This window comes from Schistocerca americana, chromosome 1 (genome assembly GCF_021461395.2).
Source record: "Schistocerca americana isolate TAMUIC-IGC-003095 chromosome 1, iqSchAmer2.1, whole genome shotgun sequence".
NCBI classification, from domain to species: domain Eukaryota; kingdom Metazoa; phylum Arthropoda; class Insecta; order Orthoptera; family Acrididae; genus Schistocerca; species Schistocerca americana.
In genome coordinates this window covers 648205899-648226686 of record NC_060119.1, presented here as the reverse complement: position 1 = coordinate 648226686, position 20788 = coordinate 648205899, and the positions used below count along the sequence as shown (strand labels likewise).

The 20788-nt window shown below is 41.2% G+C and overlaps 1 protein-coding gene across 8 annotated transcripts in view; it reads right to left on the bottom strand.

Moving 5' to 3' along the window:
- LOC124607975 (N-alpha-acetyltransferase 80-like) overlaps positions 1-20788 on the bottom strand; it is a 144790-nt gene that overhangs the window by 24647 nt on the left and 99355 nt on the right. For all 8 annotated transcript variants that reach the window (XM_047139955.1, XM_047139950.1, XM_047139948.1 and 5 more), the window contains one exon: positions 16816-16946. In XM_047139955.1, coding sequence (XP_046995911.1) covers positions 16816-16909 — 94 coding nt within the window. In that variant the 5' untranslated portion in view covers positions 16910-16946. The remainder of the gene's footprint in view (positions 1-16815; positions 16947-20788) is intronic.

The window sequence follows — 20788 nt, the reverse complement described above, 5'->3', positions numbered from 1 at the left end:
AACCATTCAGTGCAGTACAGATGGGCCCAAAAACATGCCGAATGAACCACTGAGGATTGGCATCACGTTCTCTTCACCAATGGGTGTCGCATATGCCTTCAACCAGACAATTGTCAAAGATGTGTTTGGAGGCAACCAGGTCAGGTTGAACACCTTAGACACAATGTCCAGCGAGTGCAGCAAAGTGAAGGTTCCCTGCTGTTTTGGGGTGGCATTATGTGGGGCCGATGTATGCCACTGGTGGTCATGGAAGGCACCATAACGGCTGTACGATACGTGAATGCCATCCTCCGACCGACAGTGCAACCATATCAACAGCATATTGGTGAGGCATTCATCTTCATGGACTAAAATTTGCGCCCCCATGGTGCACATCTTGTGAATGTCTTCTTAAGGATTATGACATCACTCAATTAGAGTGGTCAGCATGTTCTCCAGACATGAACCCTATTGAAAATGCCTGGGATAGATTGAAAAGGGCTGTTTATGGATGACATGACCCACCAACCACTCTGAGGGATCTATGCTAAGTTGTTGTTGAGGAGTGGGACAATCTGGACCAACAGTGCCTTGATGAACTTGTGGATAGTATGCCACGCTGAATACAGGCATGCACCAAAGCAAGAGGGTATTAAAGGTACCGGTGTGTACAATCTGGACCACCACCTCTGAAGGTCTCACTGTATGGTGGTACAACATGCAATGTGTGGTTTTCATGAGCAATAAAAAGGGTGGAAATGATGTTTACGTTGATCTCTATTCCAATTTTCTGTACAGATTCCATAACCGAGGTGATGCAAAACTTTTTTTGATGTGTGTATTTTGGCTGAAACACTAGTTAATTTGTAATCGTAAATCGTGCTGACCATTTTTTTTTGGTTTGCAGAAAAACAATAAAGAAGCTAATGTACTCCTTCTGGGACTTTCTTGCAATTAGGACTAATAGACAAATTTTTCAGTGGCAACAAGGAGCATTTTAGAATTGATTACAACATGTGTGCCACATACCAGGTTGGTCAGGAACAAGTGGCGTCCTTGCCACTGAACACAGACATTACACATCTGGTGTTGCTCTTACTACAAAGGATGCAGTGGGTGAATGAGGCTCTACTGGCACAAGTTCTCTCTTTGAAGACACTCCCCACCAGTTGCTGTGGGGCTGGTGCCCAGCCTGCCACCTAGGTACACCCAGGCGCATCATCACCACTGCTCTTTCAATACTTTGACAAGAAAATCAACCCTGCTACATAGCCCAATTAGAGCAACATCTTGCAATGGACAGCATCTATGGTGACTAGCAGCAGTGTGCCTTCCAGTTGGCCAACGCAGGACCCATGATCTACCAGCAATTACAACAGTTACATCCCCAAGCAAAAGCACACTATCACCCTATGCTTCCTTGAGGAAAAGCTTAACTGATTACTTCGACACTAAGATTCACATTGCTGCAGCATGACACAAGTTCTTTAGTTGTGAGAAGCTACATTCTGAAACCTGTAGGGAATGGATAGCTAGGCTCCAGTGTCTCTCCTGAGAATGCTGTTTTCAATGTGCCAATGAACAATGCTGGCTCCCTTATACATCAGCCCTGATCTGCAACATGATTTTAGTTCACACACCTGATGAAGGCCTGTAGCAGTATCTCCTGAAGTTCAAAGATGTATTTCTTGATTCATGGCTTCACATCATTCGGGCTTTTGAGCAATCTGTCAGAGCAGCAGATTCTATCCAATATCCAGCTCTGGTATTTGTCTCCCATCCCAAATTTGAAGCCATGCAGCAGCATTTGGTGCTCATGACTGAAAGAGACCCTCCCAGGACATGTAGTTTCAAACAATCACCATCTTGTAAACAGTGCTTTGTTAACTATCCACTTGGTCCTCCATCAATATTGTGGAGAAACCGTCAAGTTCTGCCCCACATTTGAGGTGACTTCAAGGCCACTGGGAATACACAGTCCACAGTCACCACATAACCCATTCTCAAGCTTGAGGACATTGTTTACGATCTCACTGGGGTACAGTGTTCGTCAAAATTGACCTTTGGGATGCTTATCTCCAGCTCCCATAGGACACAGAATCCTGGCAGACTGTGGTCATAAACACTCCTTTTGGATTGTTTCTATATAGGCGGCTTCTGTTTGGCATCACTAGTGCCACTGTGATCTTCCAGAGGTACTTGGAGCAACTCTTAAAGGAAGTCCTGAGGATAGTGAACCATCTCAATGATATTCTGGTCGCTGGAAAGAATACAGCCAATCTTGCCTGGATTCTCAACTTGCTTTTCTTCACATTCATGGCAGTGAACATTCACTGTAATCTTGAGCAACGTTCTTTTTTCATACACCAAGTTGAGTATCTAGGACACATCTTCGTGCACCTACGGGATAGGCACAGTTTTTTCGCACAGTGAGAATGGTGTGAAGTGACCCATCACATTTGTATCCAAGACCTTCACAGCAGCACAGAAGAACTACAGCCAAATAGAAGAGGAGGCTTTGGCCATCATCTTCGTCATCAAAAAGTTTCACGATTACATCTATGGCTGCCATTTCACACTCATGATGGATCATAAACCTGTACTGCATCCTTCAAGTCTTCAGCACCAATACCAAGCCATATGACATGCCAGCTGCAATGGTGGGCTCTGTTTCTCTCAGGATATTCCTACGATATCCAATATCACCCTAATGCCACCCATGCCAATGCTGACTTCCTATCAAGATTGCCTGTCAGCCACAACCCAGATGAGGAACTGGAATTATTTTTTAATGTGGACAGTGAGTGCCAATGTCGTGGCCATCTCCCCATCGATACATGCCTTGTGGGACAACATGGTGTGAATGACCCTGTCCTCTGGGAGGTTTTGCATTATACAACACAAGGATGGCTCACAGACAAGAAAAATATAGCACACCTGGTCTTCAGGACCAGGAAGCATGAGGTTTCATACTTGCATGGCATTGTGCTCATATGGGGTGCCATGGGCTGCACTCAGATGCACATCCCAGCACCCTCTGGCCTAAGGTTCTGTGGGTTCTCCATGACAACCATTGGGAAATCATCCTGACAAAGCGCCTCGCCCAACACTATGTCTGTACTGGAGAAGTATCAACGCAGATATTGCCAAGATGGTGAAGGACTGCCCCACATGTCAAAGCAAGCAAGCGACCACCTGCCCTCCCCCCTCCCCAATCCGTATTTTCCATGGCCCATCATGAAGACTCCTTGGTCCTGCCTCCATTTGGATTTTTCTGGCCCATTCCTCAGCTTTTTGTGTGTTTCCTGATTGTACATGCAAGCAGTTGATTCCCCTGTGTGTTTCTGATGCAGTCCACCACCTCAGCAAAGACGATGTTCACCCTTGAAGGCCTCCCAGAAGACTTGGTCACTGACAACAGACCCAAATTAACACAGGCAGAATTGTGGAACTTGTGCACCTCAAATGGCATCTCATTACTCCACACAGTTCCATTTCACCCTGCCTCAAATGGTCTGACCGAACTTCTAGTATGCACCCTCAAGACCCAAATGAAAAAATTACCTCGACGCCACTCCATGGACAATGCCTTGACACTCTTCCTTTCCTCATACCGTGCATCTCCTCAGAGCAGTTCCTCACTGACAGAAAAACTACATGGTTGCCCACGAAGGTTACAATTATCTCTGACGTACCTTCAGAACAGCCCCTGACATATCTTCAGAATGACCCCTTACCATCTCGGATTAATGGAAGGCATTTCTTTTCTCTGCACGATCAGGTATGGGTGCAGGCACAAGATTGAGGTCATTATTAGTGGCAGTCTGCCTTCATTCTCTGCTTGATCAGGCAGGTGATGGTTGAAGCTCGACTGCTGCGAGGAGGCTGCGGCCACTGGCATAACAGTCAAATCTGGGCTCATAATGGTTCCAACCCAGTGATGGATGCCACAACTCCTTCTACCATTCCAGATTCCTGGGATGAGACAGTCTTTGCACCCTCTGCCACTGGCCCGGCCTGAGACCTCCAAAGACCAGACATGGTTAATTGGACCTCTCATCCCATGCATTTTAAACATCTTCACTCGTTCACTTATGAAGTCCATCTGCACTGCTGCCAGACAGTTGCAACTACCACGATCAACTGTGCATAATGTCCTTCACAAGAACTTATGGTTGTATGCTTACAAAGTGCAACTGTTACAGACACTTGAGCCAAATGACAAGCCAAAACGGACCGAGTTTGCACTCAACATGCTGGAACGCCTTTTGGAGGATGAAGCATTCCTCAAGCGAGTTTGTTTCAGTGCTGAGGCAACTTTTTATGTTTCTGGGACATTAAACAGAAACAATGTGAGATCCATACCAGGTTGGATCGAAGGAGGACATTGAAGCAATTCAGAGACGGGCTGCTAGATTTGTTACCAGTAGTTTTGAACAGCATGCAAGTGTTACAGAGATCCTTTGGGAACTCAAATGTGAATCCCTGGAGGGAAGGCAACAGTCTTTTCAACTTCTGAGAAAATTTAGAGAACCAGCATTTGAAGCTGACTGCCAAATGATTCTAGTGCCTGTAGCATACATTGCGCGTTAGGACCACGAAGATACGATAAAAGAAATTAGGGCTCATACAGAGGCATATAGACAGAGTGAAACAGGAAAGGAAATGACTTGTAGTGATACAGGGTACCCTCTGCCATTGCACCATATGGTGGCTTGCGGAGTATCGATGTATATGTAGGTACTCTTTCAATTAGTACTCCTACTGGGACTCTGATTGAATTTGGAATAACAGACAGATTTTTGCAATATTTATTTCAAAAGATATAACAGGTGTTTAGAAAATTCTTTACTTGCTTTCTTCCAGTTCACACAACACTATATTGCTTAAATGTTACGATTGGTTGCAGTAATTAAATGTTGCCTTCTGACGAGGAACTACTGGTTTCCTGTCATAGCCAATAATGTCTTCCTTGGTGGCCCAATTTCTTCTTCTGCTTCGGCTTCTTCTTCTTCTTCTTCTTCTTCTCCTCCTCCTCCTCCTCCTCCCACCATAGCTAATATTAAAATTTTGGGTTTCAGATACTCTGTTGATGGAAGGAACTGAAACCTCTATAAAATGGCAACTCCTCAAGAGAAGTCACAACGTGTGTCCTAGTTTATTGAGACAAAATTGGATGTTCAGACTCAACAAAACTTCGGAACGAAGTTTGGAAGAGATCCACCATTGCGCCCTCCAATCCATGCACATGACACAAAAAATTTATGGAGACAGGGACAGTGTTGGATAAAGGGAGGAGCGGGCGACCAAGAACATCCGAGGAAAACATCGATCGCATTTTAAACATCTTCACTCGTTCACTTATGAAGTCCATCTGCACTCCTGCCAGACAGTTGCAACTACCATGATCAACTGTGCATAATGTCCTTCACAAGAACTTATGGTTGTATGCTTACAAAGTGCAACTGTTACAGACACTTGAGCCAAATGACAAGCCAAAACGGACCAAGTTTGCACTCAACATGCTGGAACGCCTTTCGTAGGATGAAGCATTACTCAAGCGAGTTTGTTTCTGTGATGAGGCAACTTTTCATGTTTCTGGGACATTAAACAGAAACAATGTGAGAATCTGGGGATCTGAACACCCCCATGTGACTTGGGAGCTTCACCGGGATAGTCCAAAAGTGAATGTAAGGTGTGGAATAATGTGCAACCGAATAATTGGTCCATTTTTCTTCAATGAGTCAACAGTTACTGCAGATGTTTACTTCGACCTTCTGATCAAATATGTAGCACCACAATTGATTGACTTACAACCAACTATCATTTTCCAGCAAGACGGTGCACCACCACATTGGACACTGCATGTTTGTCAGTTCCTCAATGAAACATTTCCAGGTGGTTGGATTGGGAGGGATGGGCCAATTCCTTGGCCACTGCATTTGCCAGATTTTGCTCCCTTGAACTTTTTTTATGGGGGTACATAAAAGATATTGTGTATCAAACACAGATACAGGACATTGCTGACTTGAAGCAAAGGATTCGTAATGCCATTGCCACCATTGATGACGCTATGCTACAGCAAACATGGCAAGAAATTGAGTACTGTCTTGATGCGCTTCATGCAACTAAAGGTGCCAATATAGAGGTCTATCAAACACTGTCAAAAAAACTTTTATAAACACTGATTACAATAAAACAAATGTTGTTAAAATATTTCAACAACTGTCGTTGTAATAAAATTTTGAAGTTATAAAGGGACTTTGTGGACGCCTTGTATATATGTGGAGGTAATTAAAGCATATATGTGGAGAAGTGATGAATGGGGAATCAGTCTAATGATGATAAGGGCCACTAATGGAGTAATCCACTGTCATAAACAACTTTGAAGAAAGATAGATTGTTAGGGGCTGGTGCCTGTGAATGAGCATGTCAAAAATAGTGAAGCTGTGTTGGACACCCATGGCTTATCAGAGAACTTGGAAGTTGGAGGATTATCCCCTCTGTAAGTCAGGTTAGGGAGCAATCTGTGTCAGATCTGATGACAAGGTATAGTGGTGGTGCAGGTGTAATTAGGTCAGAGCATACTGTTTATGTTACATTGTTGAATATGGCGGTCTCGAGCTAAAGATCCCTATGTGTTTCCATATTGACTCAATAACATCAACAATTATGACTACAATGAGCACAGGACCATCAAGATAGGCTCATGGACCAATGGCAATGTGTCACCGAATTATACGAATCACATTTCTTGTTACACCTGGTTGATGGAAGTATTCCAATGTGCGGTCATCCTGGTTAATGGCTGCTTGAAATATGCACCGCCCCATAGATGCTGGCCTTCAGGGGCAGTATCATGCTATGGGAGGCATTCACTTGGCCTTGCATGAGACCTGCAGTTGTAATTGAAGGCATCCATAACAGCTGTGTGATATGTGCAGACCACCTGCATTCTTTCATGCTTGAAGCCTTCCTCACTGGTGATGGCAACTTTCAGCAGAGCAACTATCCATGTCATAAGGCCAGACTCTCACTATAGTCATTTGAGGAACACGATAATGAACTCACACTGCTGTCTTGGCAGCCTAATTCATTTCATCTGAATCTCATGGAACACATCTGAGACACTGTCAAGTGCCAGATGCATGCGCACAAACTACCAGTTCATAATTTGATAGAGTGACCTGTGCATAGATGTCTGGTGCCACACACCTCTGGAAACCTACCAAGGACAGATGAATCCATGGCATGCTGAGCTGCTACTGTATTCTATTCCAAAGGTGGGCCAACATGGTACTGAGCAGGTTGGTCGTAATGTTTTAGCTCATCAGTGCATGTGCACAGGTAACAAAATATTAACCATTAAGGGATATAAACAGAAAAAAAAACATATTTTTAGGTCAAATGTTGTATTATCCAATGTTATGTAAAGCGGAAGTTCAGAAAACAGATGTGAGATTTAACTTAAGATATAAAAAAATTATGATTTTTAAGACATTTTGTTAATGATGATATGCAAATGAATACATACTTATGGAAACTTTTAAAAAAATTCTTTTCATGGAGGAATATGACTTTTTATAGGAACTACTGTAAATGATACATTTACGGTTAATGGTGCTAATTCTGAAACTATAGGCAGAGCTTTAATTTCTACTTTTAAATAAACACAAGCAATTTTATAGAGAGCTTCATACAATGAGACATGTGAAAATGTATTTGCATGGACAAAAGAATTAGTTTCTTTCAACATTCTCACTTTATGTCTCTGTTACATCCCTCCAACTTTCTGTACTTTATGTTTGTTATGAAGTAGAAATTTATACAAGGGTTGCCCAGAAAGTGATGCACCACATTTTTTTTCTCAGCCGAAAACAATGCTAAGAATGCAAAACATTACATATTTATTATCTGAAGTCTCATGAGTGAGCATGCCAAGTTTCCTTCACTTCTGACAGATAGCGTAGCTGCAGGACAGTTTCGAAATGGCGTCTGTAGGTAATGTATGTTACAAGCAATGTGCCATCATTGAATTTCTCACTGCAGAGAAAGAAACTGTGGGGAATATTTAAAAACACTTGTGCAAAGTCTATGGAGCATCTACTGTCGACAAAAGGACAGTTAGACACTGGGCATGGAGGACCTAGCTCCCTCGGACTTCTACTTGTTTGGGGCATTAAGGGATGCCATTCGTGGAAGACATCTGAGGATGATGAGGAGGTGATTCACACAATGAAGAACTGGTTCCACCACCAGGACAAGGACTGGTATCAACAGGCATATATGCCCTTGTTTTTTGCTGGAGCAAGGCCATAGAATGGGATGGAGATTACATGGAAAAATTGGGCGTGTAGATAAAACACCATTCTTTTCTGTGTATAATTCTCATTATGTTCAATGAAGAATTGTTGAAGGAAAAAATGTGGCAACCTTCGTATAAAGCTCACCAATAGTTTGTGTGTTGGCAGTACTAATTACACTGAAGAGCCAAAGAAACTGGTACGCCTGCCTAATATTGTGTAGGGCCCCGTGAGCATGCAGAAGTGCCGCAACATGACGCGGCATGGACTAATGCTTGAAGTAGTGCTGGAGAGAATCGACACCATAAATCCTGCAGGGCTGCCCATAAATTTGTAAGAGTATGAACAGCATGTTGCAAGGCACCCCATATATGCTCAATAATGTTCATGTCTGAGGAGTTTTGTGGCCAGCGGAAATGTTTAAATTCAGAAGAGTGTTCCTGGAGCCACTCTGTAGCAATTCTGGACATGTGGGGTTCACATTCTCCTGCTGGAATTGCCCAGCATGAGTGGATGCAGGTGATCAGACAGGATGCTTATGTACGTGTCACCTGTCAGAGTTGTATCTAGAAGTATCAAGGGTCCCATATCACTCCAACTGCACATGCCCCACACTGTTACAGGGCCTCCACCAACATGAACAGTCCCCTGCTGACACACAGGGTCCATGGATTTATGAGGTTGTCCCCATACCTGTAAATGTTCATCTGCTTGATATAATTTGAAGCAAGACTCATCCAACCAGGCAACATGTTTCCATTCATCAACAGTCCAAAGTCAGTGTTGATGGGCCCAGGTGAGGCAGAATGCTTTGTCTTGTGCAGTCATCAAGGATACATGAGTGGGCCTTTGGTACCATGTGCCCATATAGATGATGTTTTATTGAACTGTACACATGCTGACGCTTGTTGATGGCCCAGCAGTGAAATCTTCTGCAGCAATTTGCAGATGGGTTGCTGTTCTGTCACACTGAACATTTCTCTTCAGTCATCATTGGTCCCATTGTTGCAGGATCTTTTTCCAGCCACAGTGATGCCGGAGATTTGATGTTTCACCAGATTTCTGGTATTCACAGTACACTCGTGAAATGGTCACACGGGAAAATCCCCACTTCATCAGTACCTCAGAGACACTGTGTGCCATTGTTCGTGCGCTAACTTTAACACCACTTACAAACTCACTTAAATCTTGATAACCTGCTGTTGTAGCAGCAGTAACCACTCGAACAACTGTGCCAGACACTTGTTGCCTTATATAGGTGTTGCTGGCTGCACTGCCACATTCTGATTGTTTACATATATCTGTATTCAAATACAAATGCATATGCATGCCTATACCAGTTGCTTTGGCGCTTCAGTGTATAAATGTACCATGTACAACAGTTCCTAAAAAATTCATATTCTACATTAAAAAGTATTTTTAAAAGTTATCATGAAATTATTCTGAGTGTAGACATCACTGTAAAATGATGAACCAACATTTCAGCTACTATGGCAAGTTGTATTCATCAGGTTATGAAATAGTGCTGGGACAATGTAACCTGGCAAAATTACTAAAAATAAAAATTTGCAGTATCTGGTGAGCAATGGACCTCCATTCACAAAGGATTCAGTCAACTTCACCACACTTTTTGATGTGATGTTGCTGTTCGCAATTGTGCCAGCAAGAGATGATGAGGCCAGCAAGAGATGATGAATACTTTACAAAAGTGAGTTGCCTTCAAAAAATAACCATTTCTTCATGGTGAAAGAGAAATTTTGTGGACAGATGGATGGTGTAGCAATGGGATCTTGCCTTTCACTATTAGCAATGGACTTCCTCATGGAACACATGAGAAATTTGCACTTCGTCCCACACTGTGCAACAAAAATGCTGACAATACTTCCATCTTCTACCTTCATAGAGGAACAGAACCCACCATCTCTTGCCAGTATCACAGTGTACCAACAAAAGTGTACAGAATACAGTGGAATTATCTCTTTGTGGAAAAGTACCTGTCACCAACTTTGACACAGTAGCCAGGAAGCCCACTTCCACTGGCATATCTGTATGCTACATCTGGCCATCATAGAAACCAGAATTCAGTACCACCATCATAGAAACCAGAATTCAGTACCACACACTCTGACCATAACAGCTCACTGGATCTGTAAGGCAGACAATGTCAGTTTGGGTGTGAAGAAGCTGTATACCATCTTAAGAGATAATGGTTACAATGAAGAAACCTGTCCACAAAGAAAGAGATTGACAGGGAAGGGGAAGAGGAGGTGGAACAACCATACACCATTCTTCTATTGCACAGAAAATAGTCAGCAATCATGTGGGGAAAATTCTTCACTGAGAGAGCATTAAACTGATCTATTGCAACAGAACAAAACTGCAGACCCTGCTTTGCTCCACCAAAGATGTCATCAGTACACTGCAAAGAGTCAGCTGTGAGTGCAGATGAGTTAGCAACAGGCACATGACTAAAATAACATTGACATGTGGCTGGGACAACTTGAAGAAAAATCAATTGCGTCAGAACATAAAATCAAAGCATAGGAACATAGACTTCAAGGAGGCTTGGTTTCCAGCTATGCAGCCACTTACATTCAGTAAGATACAGGGTAACTCAAGCAGTCCTCCAATAGGATATGTGCTGATGGTTGCAATTTTACATCTTGTTTGCTGCCAATGCAAGCAATGCTGGCATGCAGATGGACTGCACTTGTGAGGCTGCCTCATCACGTAAAGATCCTCCCTTAATTTTCAGCATTGGAAATATTAATTTTAAATAGCATTGATTCCAAGTGTCACCCAATTTATATGCAGTGTATATAAAGAAAGCTCCAGAAATGAATCTTTACACATATTATTAATTATATACATAATACAATTCATTAGGTGCTGCATTGTGGAAATGACATGACTGAAGCATAGTGACTTATTTCCAGATTTTAATGTTTTATTCCCAATTAGTATTAATTACCACAAAGTCACAAGCACCGTCAATTTTCACATGGAATCACAAATTAGTATAGAAAAAATGTGTTGCAGAATTGTACACTGTCTTCACAACCACAGCATGTCAAAGACCTAAATGAACTGTTCACCATCACAGTCACAGCATGAGTTATGCATTTGGTTGCCAAAGAAGGATAGCATATACCTCGCATATTGTTCCAGGAACTTCTAGAAAGTTGTATAAATCAAATTAGTATGTAAGTGACTATTGTTTTTAAGTTTTACCATCATTTAAATTTAATGAATGTATTTTACATATATTAATTTTTTTAGAGATTATGAAAATGGCAGGTAATGAGAGTACAGGGTTATTCTAAATGATGGACCCATTTTCAAAAATTCATTTGTATTCAAGTACAAATCTAAAATGAACAAGCTTTATACCAATGAAAAGAGGAAGTTTCAAAGTTTTTGGTGGGCGGCAGTGGCCGGGCAGTGATGGTTTGAGAAACGACTGTGGAGCACAGGGTTATCTGTGTTCTTGAGTTCGCAAAAAGTGAGTCGTAAATTGCAGTGCAGCGGGAATTTCATATCAAATTCAGTATTCAACCACCAACTTGCAAAAGCATTAGCCATTGGTTTAAGCAGTTTAAACAGACCGGGAGTGTGTGCAAAGGAAAACGCACTGGCCAACTGCGTGTGTCAGATGATGATGTCCGGCAGATTCAAGAAAGCTTTTTTTGCACAGTCCCAGTAAGTCTATCAATAGAGCTAGTCAAGAACTTGAAATACCTCAATCAATACTACAGAAAGTTCTGAGACGGCGTTTGCTGTACAAGCCCTACCGATTATAACTTGTGCCAGGCTCTCAACCCCAATGACAAAGAGAAGCAATTTAATTACAAATTATTAAATTTATTAAATTGATATCAAACATTATGAAAACAACTTTGAAACATCCTCTTTTCATTGGTATGAAGCTTGTTCATTTTGGATTTGTACTTGAATAAATACGAAGTTTTGAAAATGGGTCCATCATTTAGAATAACCCAGCATTGCAAAAATAGTGAAAATATTTCTAAAGCTATTAACTTTATGTTATGCTTAGACCTTCATTTGATGTCAGTTGCAAGTCAATAAAAATATAAATAGTGACATTTGTCTTGAATAACTTTAAAATGACTTCGCAAGATACGAATAAGTGATAATATACAACAGTCCAAGGTTGGTTGGTTGAATTGGGAAGGGACCAAGCAGCAAGGTCATTGGTCCCATCAGATTAGGGAAGGATGGGGAAGGGAGTTGGCCATACCATTTGAAAGTAACCATCCTGACATTTGCCTGAAGCGATGTAGGGTAATCACAGAAAACCTAAATCAGGATGGCCGGACGTGGGTTTGAACCATCATCATCCCAAATGCGAGTCCAGTGTGCCAACAACTGGCCACCTTGGTTGGTCTATGGTACAACCTCGTGGGACAGAAAGTTGGCTGGATCTAAGAGAGACATAATTTGTAAATGATGTAAGAAGCAAAATCTTTTGGCTATGTAAATATGTTGTCATTGTATGATGCTTTCCTCAAAAGTGTTGTGTGTTCATTCACAAACAGAAATTTATTTAGAAGCTCCAACTACAGTTACAGAGTTAGCACCATTTACAATAGGCCTACAATAAGCTGTACTCCACCATGAAACAAATTTTTAAGAAGTTTCCATAAGTTTATATTCATCTGCATGTTATCATTTAGCAAAATGTTTTCAAAATCATGATTTTTGTTTAATTTTATGCCCCAGTTAAATCTCACTTTTCTCTTAGGTTTAATGTTTCTCTCTTTGTTTCTTGGACATTCTTTGTACAGAACTCTGGATACTACAGCATGATTTTGGATGTTTATAAAGTTTTTTAGCACTTGGGTGAAACTTTGCAACATATATATTTTTCCATTTATTATCGATAGTTACATATGCGACAATTTAGACCATGAAAATTAGTTTTCTAAAAAATGACTGTGAAAGCATATCAAGCAGCGTAAATATACCTATCTTATCTTGCAAACTCATTTTAAAGTTATTCAAGATGAACGTCACTATTTATATTTTTATTGACTCGCAACTGACATCAAATGAAGGTCTTGGCATAACATAAAGTTAATAATTTTAGAAATATTTAAACTATTTTTACAATACTATCATTACATGTTATTTCCGTAAATCTCTAAAAGGACTGACAAATATAAAATACACCCATTAAATTAAAATTATGATAAAACTTAAAAACAAAAGTCACATACATTTATACAACTTTCTGGAAGGTCCTGGAACAATACACAAGGTATATATATTTCTAAAGGTTTTTGGCAGCCAAATGCAGCACTCATACTGTGACTGTGACAATTAACAGTTTGTGAAGGTGTTTGACTTGCTGTGGCAATGAAGAAAATTTAAAATTTTGCAACACATTTGTTCTGTACTAATCTGTGATTCCATATGAAAACTGACTGCGATTTGTGACTTTGTGGTAATTAATACTGACTGGAAATAAAACATCAAAATTTGGAAACAAGTCGTTACATTTCAGCGATGTCATTTTCACACAGCTGACCTCATATACTCCTTGCAGTGTACTGATGACATCTTTGGTGGAGCCAAGCAGCTCTGCAATTTTGTTGCTGTTACAATAGATCAGTTTAATGCCCTCTCAGAGAAGAATTTTCCCCAAGTGGCTGCTGACAATCTACATATGCAATAGAAAAATGGGGTGTGCGATAGAACAATGGTGTATCATTGTCCAGCCTCCTCATCCCTGTCAATCTCGTTCTTTGTGGACACAGTTTTTCACTGTAACTATTAACTCTGAAGATTGTATTCAACTTCTTCAGTCCCAACTTAACATTATCTGCATTACAGCCATTATGATCAGCATATGTAATACGGAATTCTGGCATCTATGATGGCCGGACATAGAATACAAGTATATATCAGTGGAAGTGTGCATTCTTAATATTGTCAATACTGAATTCTCACAGCACGAGTGACACATCTGGAACCAAGAAAGAATAGTATATACCTCGAGTATCGTTCCAGGAATTTCCAGGAAATTCTATAAATCAAATTACTATCTAGATAACTAACATTTCAATTTAATGGATCTATTTTATGTGTGTAAATTCGTTTAGTGATTTATTAAAATTACAGGTATTATAATCGGTATTGTAAAAACAGTGGAAAATTTTTCTAAAGCAATTAACTTTGTTATACTGATACCTTAATTGGATATTGTTTGTAAATCAATAAACATATAAATAGCGATATTTGTCTCGAATAACTTTAAAATGATTTTGCAAGATAAGAATCAGAGGTAATACACTTATACAGTACAAGCTGACGGGACAGAAATTTGGAGGGATCTAAGAGAGTGGTAAACTGTGAATGCTGTAAGAAGTTAAAACTTTTGTCTCTGCAAATACACTATGTGATCAATAGTGTCCGGGCACCTGGCTGAAAATTACTTACAAGTTTGTGGCACCCTCCATTGGTGATGCTGGAATTCAATATGGTGTTGGCCCACCCTTAGCTTTGATGACAGCGTCCACTCTCACAGGCATACGTTCAATCAGGTGCTGGAAGGTTTCTTGGAGAATGGCAGCCCATTCTTCACAGAGTGCTGCACTGAGGAGACGTTCAATCAGGTGCTGGAAGGTTTCTTGGGGAATGGCAGCCCATTCTTCATGGAGTGCTGCACAGAGGAGAGGTATTGATGTCGGTCGGTGAGGCCTGGCACAAAGTCCCAAAACATCACAAAGGTGTTCTATAGGATTCAGGCCAGGACTCTGTGCAGGCCAGTCCACACGACCGCACCATAACACCACTGCCTCCAAATTGTATTTTGGCACTACACACATGCTGGCAGATGATGTTCACGAGGCATTCACCATACCCACACCCTGCCATCGGATCACCACATTGTGTACTGTGATTCGTCACTCCACACAACATTTTTTCCACTGTTCAATCATCGAATGTTTATGCTCCTTACACCATGCGAGGCATCGTTTACACCAAGCGATGCGTCGTTTGGCATTTACCGGCATGATGTGTGGCTTATGAGCAGCCGCTCGATCATGAAATCCAAGTTTTTTCACCTCCTGCCTAACTGTCATAGTACTTGCAGTGGATCCTGATGCAGTCTGAAATTCTTGTGTGATCGTCTGGATACATGTCTGCCTATTATAAATTACGACCCTCTTCAGCTGTCGGTGGTCTCTGTCAGTCAACAGATGAGGTCGGCCTGTGGATGTACCTATGGATGTTTAAGAGTGTGGAAATCTCGTGTTCAGACATATGACACAAGTGACACCCAATCACATGACCACATTTGAAGTCCGTGAGTTCCACGGAGTGCCCCATTCTGCTCTCTCATGATGTTTAGTGACTACTGATGTCACTGATATGGACTACCTGGTGGTAGGTGACAGCACAATGCAACTAATATAAAAAACATATGTTTCTGTGAGTGTCCAGATACTTTCAATTACATAGTGTATGTTGTCATACACGTCATTGCCTGAAGCTCTCCTAAAAATTAGGGGTTCATTCAAAAGTAGAAATTTTTACAGAAGCTCCACCTATAGTTTCAGAGTTAGCAGCATTAATTGTAAATGTATCATTTGCAACAACTCCTATAGAAAGTCATAGTCCACCTTAAAAAGGATTTTTAGTAAGTTTCCATATATTTATATACTTTTATTGTTATTTATTAGAGTACTAATTGTGATATAACGTTGTTGTATATTTAACTCTCAGTTTTCAAATAGAAAAATATCTATGTGGCAAATTTTCACCTAAGTACTAGAAAACTTTATAAATATCCAGAGTCATGATTTAAATACTTTACAAATAAAAATAAATTCAAATGTGGCTAAAAAACAGTGTGGTATCTTAAGTTTCAGTAATGCCAAGCTCTCTCTCTCTCTCTCTCTCTCTCTCTCTCTCTCTCTCTGTGTGTGTGTGTGTGTGTGTGTGTGTGTGTGTGTGTGTGTGGGAGGTGGGGGGGGGGGGAGGGGGGGGAGGAAGGGGCAGGAGGTGGTGTTGCCCATATGTATGCATGTATTACTTGTGATTATCTAATGTCTGTAACATTTTTAGTTTAAAGTATTATTTATGACATTCTACTTTGGAATGCTGGGCTGAGAAAAACTGCAACTAACTAACAAAAAAGTTCGTAACATGAAGGCTGGACAGATACATTATGTGAAATGAATCTTTTAACTGCAAAACATAAATGTTTGATACATACTGTGCTCAGCAGCTGACATGAATCTAAGGACCTTCATAGTGACTAAAAGTCTAAATCAGCTGCATTAGAGTTTAAAAGCTAATCGTATACAGCCAATAGCCAATGCTGAACATAAAGTCTTATATTATTTTTCTTAATATAATTAAAATCCAGTGTTGATGCAGGTTGTTATTAATGACATATTTCTGAATGATTTTGGGTTGATTGATGCAAGTAAATGGAAAATAAAACAAATTTTCATGGGAAAGTATAGAACAAAATGGCAGCTATGCAAATTTGCAGCATTCTTACCAGATTCCACAAAGCATGCATTTGGTTCTGCTGGTAAAGGTGTCAGTTTGCTATGGCCAATTACATGTTGATCTTTTACCAATACTAAAGACATTGGCAGGCTGTCGGAAGACTGCTGAAGAGTGCGTAACCTTTGACAAAATAAAATTTCACATTAAAGATAGGCTGAGACTTTTCAATTTAAAGATAATTGATCAGATTCTAAAAGGACTGGGGAAATGCACAGTATACTCTGGGTGACACTCAAGTAAATCACACTGATGTAACATACATATGTAAATCCTGGAAGAATAAGGAATAGGAACACTCCCTTTGGAACAACAGTGAATAGTGAGAACAAGAAGGGGTTTTGAAAATTTGGAGACTAGTACTACAACAGACATGTAAAGGAGAAAGGAGGAGGAGAGGGTGGAAAAGAGAAAAGCAAGTAAATAAGTTGCTTGCATGAGGTTTGAAACATGGGAATAAAACAGAATGAAAGGGAAAACTGTGAAACAAAGGAGTTTTTTAAAAAAGGAGAAAGTTAAGATGGTGGTTTTAATGCTTCAATGTTCTACAGGTACATAGCCTCCTCCCTTATTGCGTACAATGCACAGAATTTTCATACAAGCATGTGAAACTGTCAGAAAATTCCTTCTTTATGATGTTGTTCAACTTGTGTATCACACTGCCTCGAATGTCGGTTATGTTGTCATAGCACTGACTCTTCATGTGAATCTCTGCACTTTGTCATTTTGTGGAAGTTTTGTATTGGTAACACCAACTCGCATCACTGGTGATGATTTGATGATTTTTTCCAGAAAAGAATTGCCTGAAATTTGGCATTTTAGTCTAACCATGGCAGTATCTTTTCGTATAATTTTTCATCGGGAGACAAAGTGTTTATGGCGGACTTTGCACACACTTTTCTCATCTTCAAAACATTCTGGGGAATGTCTTGAACACTTGATTTAGAGCAAGCTCTTTTTATGGAGCAACTGCAACTGTTCATGTCCATTTTGAAAAACGAAGAAAACTGCAGGACAGTTGCTGTCCAGTGGTTTTCTTCATTTTTCAAAATGGACTTGATTTAGAGATGTTGCTTCATTATGATTTGTGAGACAGCAACGTTGCCGCACTGCAGCCACATGTCCACTACTGAACTCTGCCTGCGCACAACTGACTGGTCAAATGATCATCTCTGTTATTTACATTTGTTAGTTCAAGATGCCGCCATACAGGTAATTACTGCATTGACATTGCCTGTACACCAGGAATAAAATCAGTCTCGGAGCTTTTTGGGTGGTCTGTGTGTGTGTGTGTGTGTGTGTGTGTGTGTGTGTGTGTGTGTGTGTGTGTGAGAGAGAGAGGGGGAGAGAGAGAGAGAGAGAGAGAGAGAGAGAGAGAGAGAGAGAGATAGAGCTTTATCAGAGGCTCATTATAACATTAAATCCATCTTTAACTGACATGGAATGATGTAAGGAGTGATGGGTTATTTCAGGGAGAAGACCAGACAGTGAGGTCATCGGTCTCGTCGGATTAGGGAATGACGGGGAAGGAAGTCGGCCGTGCCCTTTCAAAGGAACCATCCCGGCATTTGCCTAGAGCGATTTAGGGAAATCATGGAAAACCTAAATCAGGATGGCCAGACGCGGGATTGAACCATCGTCCTCCCGAATGCGAGTCCAGTGTGATTTAAGGAGCGATTTCATGTTTCTCCCATTGCAATTATATGAACTACGTCCAATGTTGTGATGTCACGAATTCTGTTGAAAGCTACAAATCCACCTTTACTTATATGTTTCTTCAATGCTCTTTTATATGCCACTGTCTTGATAAGGAAACTAAACTACATTTTTTGTACACTTGCAGAATTTATCCAACTTTTGCTAGTGCTGAAGATTGAAAATCAGGTGCAAGAATTTTACACTTTGTTCACTTCTCGACTAGCATTAGAAAATATTCAAGAAGCTCCCATTTATGAATATATAAAGGAAAAGTGCACTTAATAGCTTTACATATTGTCTATGAGGGTCATTCAATAAGTAATGCAACACAATTTTTTTTCTCAAAGCAGGTTTGTTTTATTCAGGACTCCAATACACCATATTATTTCTCAGTCTTCTGGCTACAAAATCCTATTTTCCAAATAATTTCCATTCAATGCAATGGCCTTATGCAACCTTATTGGAAGGGCCTGTATGCCCACGTGATACCACTTTACTGGTCAACCCATCTTGCTGCAGCTATAACCTCCCCATCATCCACATACTGCTTTTAGAGTGCATCCTTCATTAGGCCAAACAGATGGAAGTCAGAAGGTGCAAGATCTGGGCTGTAAGCTGGATGAGGAAGCACAGCCTACTGAAGTTCTGTGAGCTCCTCTCAAGTGTGCAGACTTGTGTGAGGCTTGCATTGTCATGGAGAAGTTCGTTCGCATTTTTGTGGCAATGCGAATACACTGAAGTCATTTCTTCAATACACTTGAAGAGTTGATCATTGCATCAAGAGGGAGGACATCAGACAGAATAACCCCTTTAGAGACCCAGAAGATCGGCTGAGAGTGCAGGTTGAACTTTTTCTCCAGAGGGGGGGTGGTTTTGCACCACTCCTGAATTCCCGTTTTGCGATTGCCTTGAACTTTTTCTGTAAACACTCAACATTGTCAGTGTCAGAACAGAAATTTTCGTTTTGATCTGTTAGGTAGCCTTAAATCTGCCTCCTATTACTCTTGCTAAACAGATAAACCTTCCTCCCTTTTTTTATATTCCTATTTACTTCCATATTCAGGGATGCTGGAACCGCCTTATGATCACTGATTCCGTTCTGCAATTACAGAGTCGAAAAGTTTGGGTCTGTTTGTTATCAGTGGGTCCAAGATGTTATCTCCATGAGTCGGTTCTCTGTTTAATTGCTCGAGGTAATTTTCGGAGAGTGCACTCAGTATAATGTCAGTCGATGTTCTGTCCCTACCACCCGTCCTAAACATCTGAGTGTCCCAGTCTATATCTGGTAAATTGAAATCTCCACCTAAGACTATAACACGCTGAGGAAATTTATGTGAAATGTATTCCAGATTTTCTCTCAGTTGTTCTGCCACTAATGCTGCTGAGTCGAGAGATTGGAGAGCCAATTATTAACCTAGCTCGGTTGTTGAGTATAACCTCCACCCATAATAATTCACAGGAACTATCCACTTCTATTTCACTACAGGATAAACTACTACTAACCGGTTGCATGCAATCTATCCTTTCTAAACATCGTCTGTGCCTTTGTAAAAATTTCAGCAGAATTTATCTCTGGCTTCAGCCAGCTTTCCATACCTATAATGATTTCACCTTTGGTGCCTTCTATCAGTGCTTGAAGTTCCGGTACTTTACCAACGCAGCTTCGACAGTTTACAATTACAATACTGATTGCTGCTTGGTCCCAACATGTCCTGACTTTGCCCTGCACCCTTTGAGGCTGTTGCCCTTTCTGTACTTGCCCGAGGCCATCTAACCTAAAAAACCACCCAGTCCACGCCACACAACCCCTGCTACCCGTGTAGCCGCCTGCTGTCCTGCTGTGTGTACTGTGTGTAGTGGACTCCTGACCTGTCCAGCAGAACCCGAAACCCCACCACCCTATGGTGCAAGTCAAGGAATCTGCAGCCCACACGGTCGCAGAACCGTCTCAGCCTCTGATTCAGACCCTCCACTCGGCTCCGTACCACAGGTCCGCGGTCAGTCCTGTCGACGATGCTGCAGGTGGTGAGCTCTGTTTTCATCCCGCTAGCAAGACTGGCAGCCTTCACCAAATCAGATAACCGCCGGAAGCCAGAGAGGATTTCCTCCAATCCATAGCGACACACATCACTGGTGCCGACATGAGCGACCACCTGCAAATGGGTGCACTCTGTAGCCTTCATGGCATCCGGAAGGACCCTTTCCACATCTGGAATGACTCCCCCTGGTATGCACACGGAGTGCACATTGGTTTTCTTCCCCTCCCT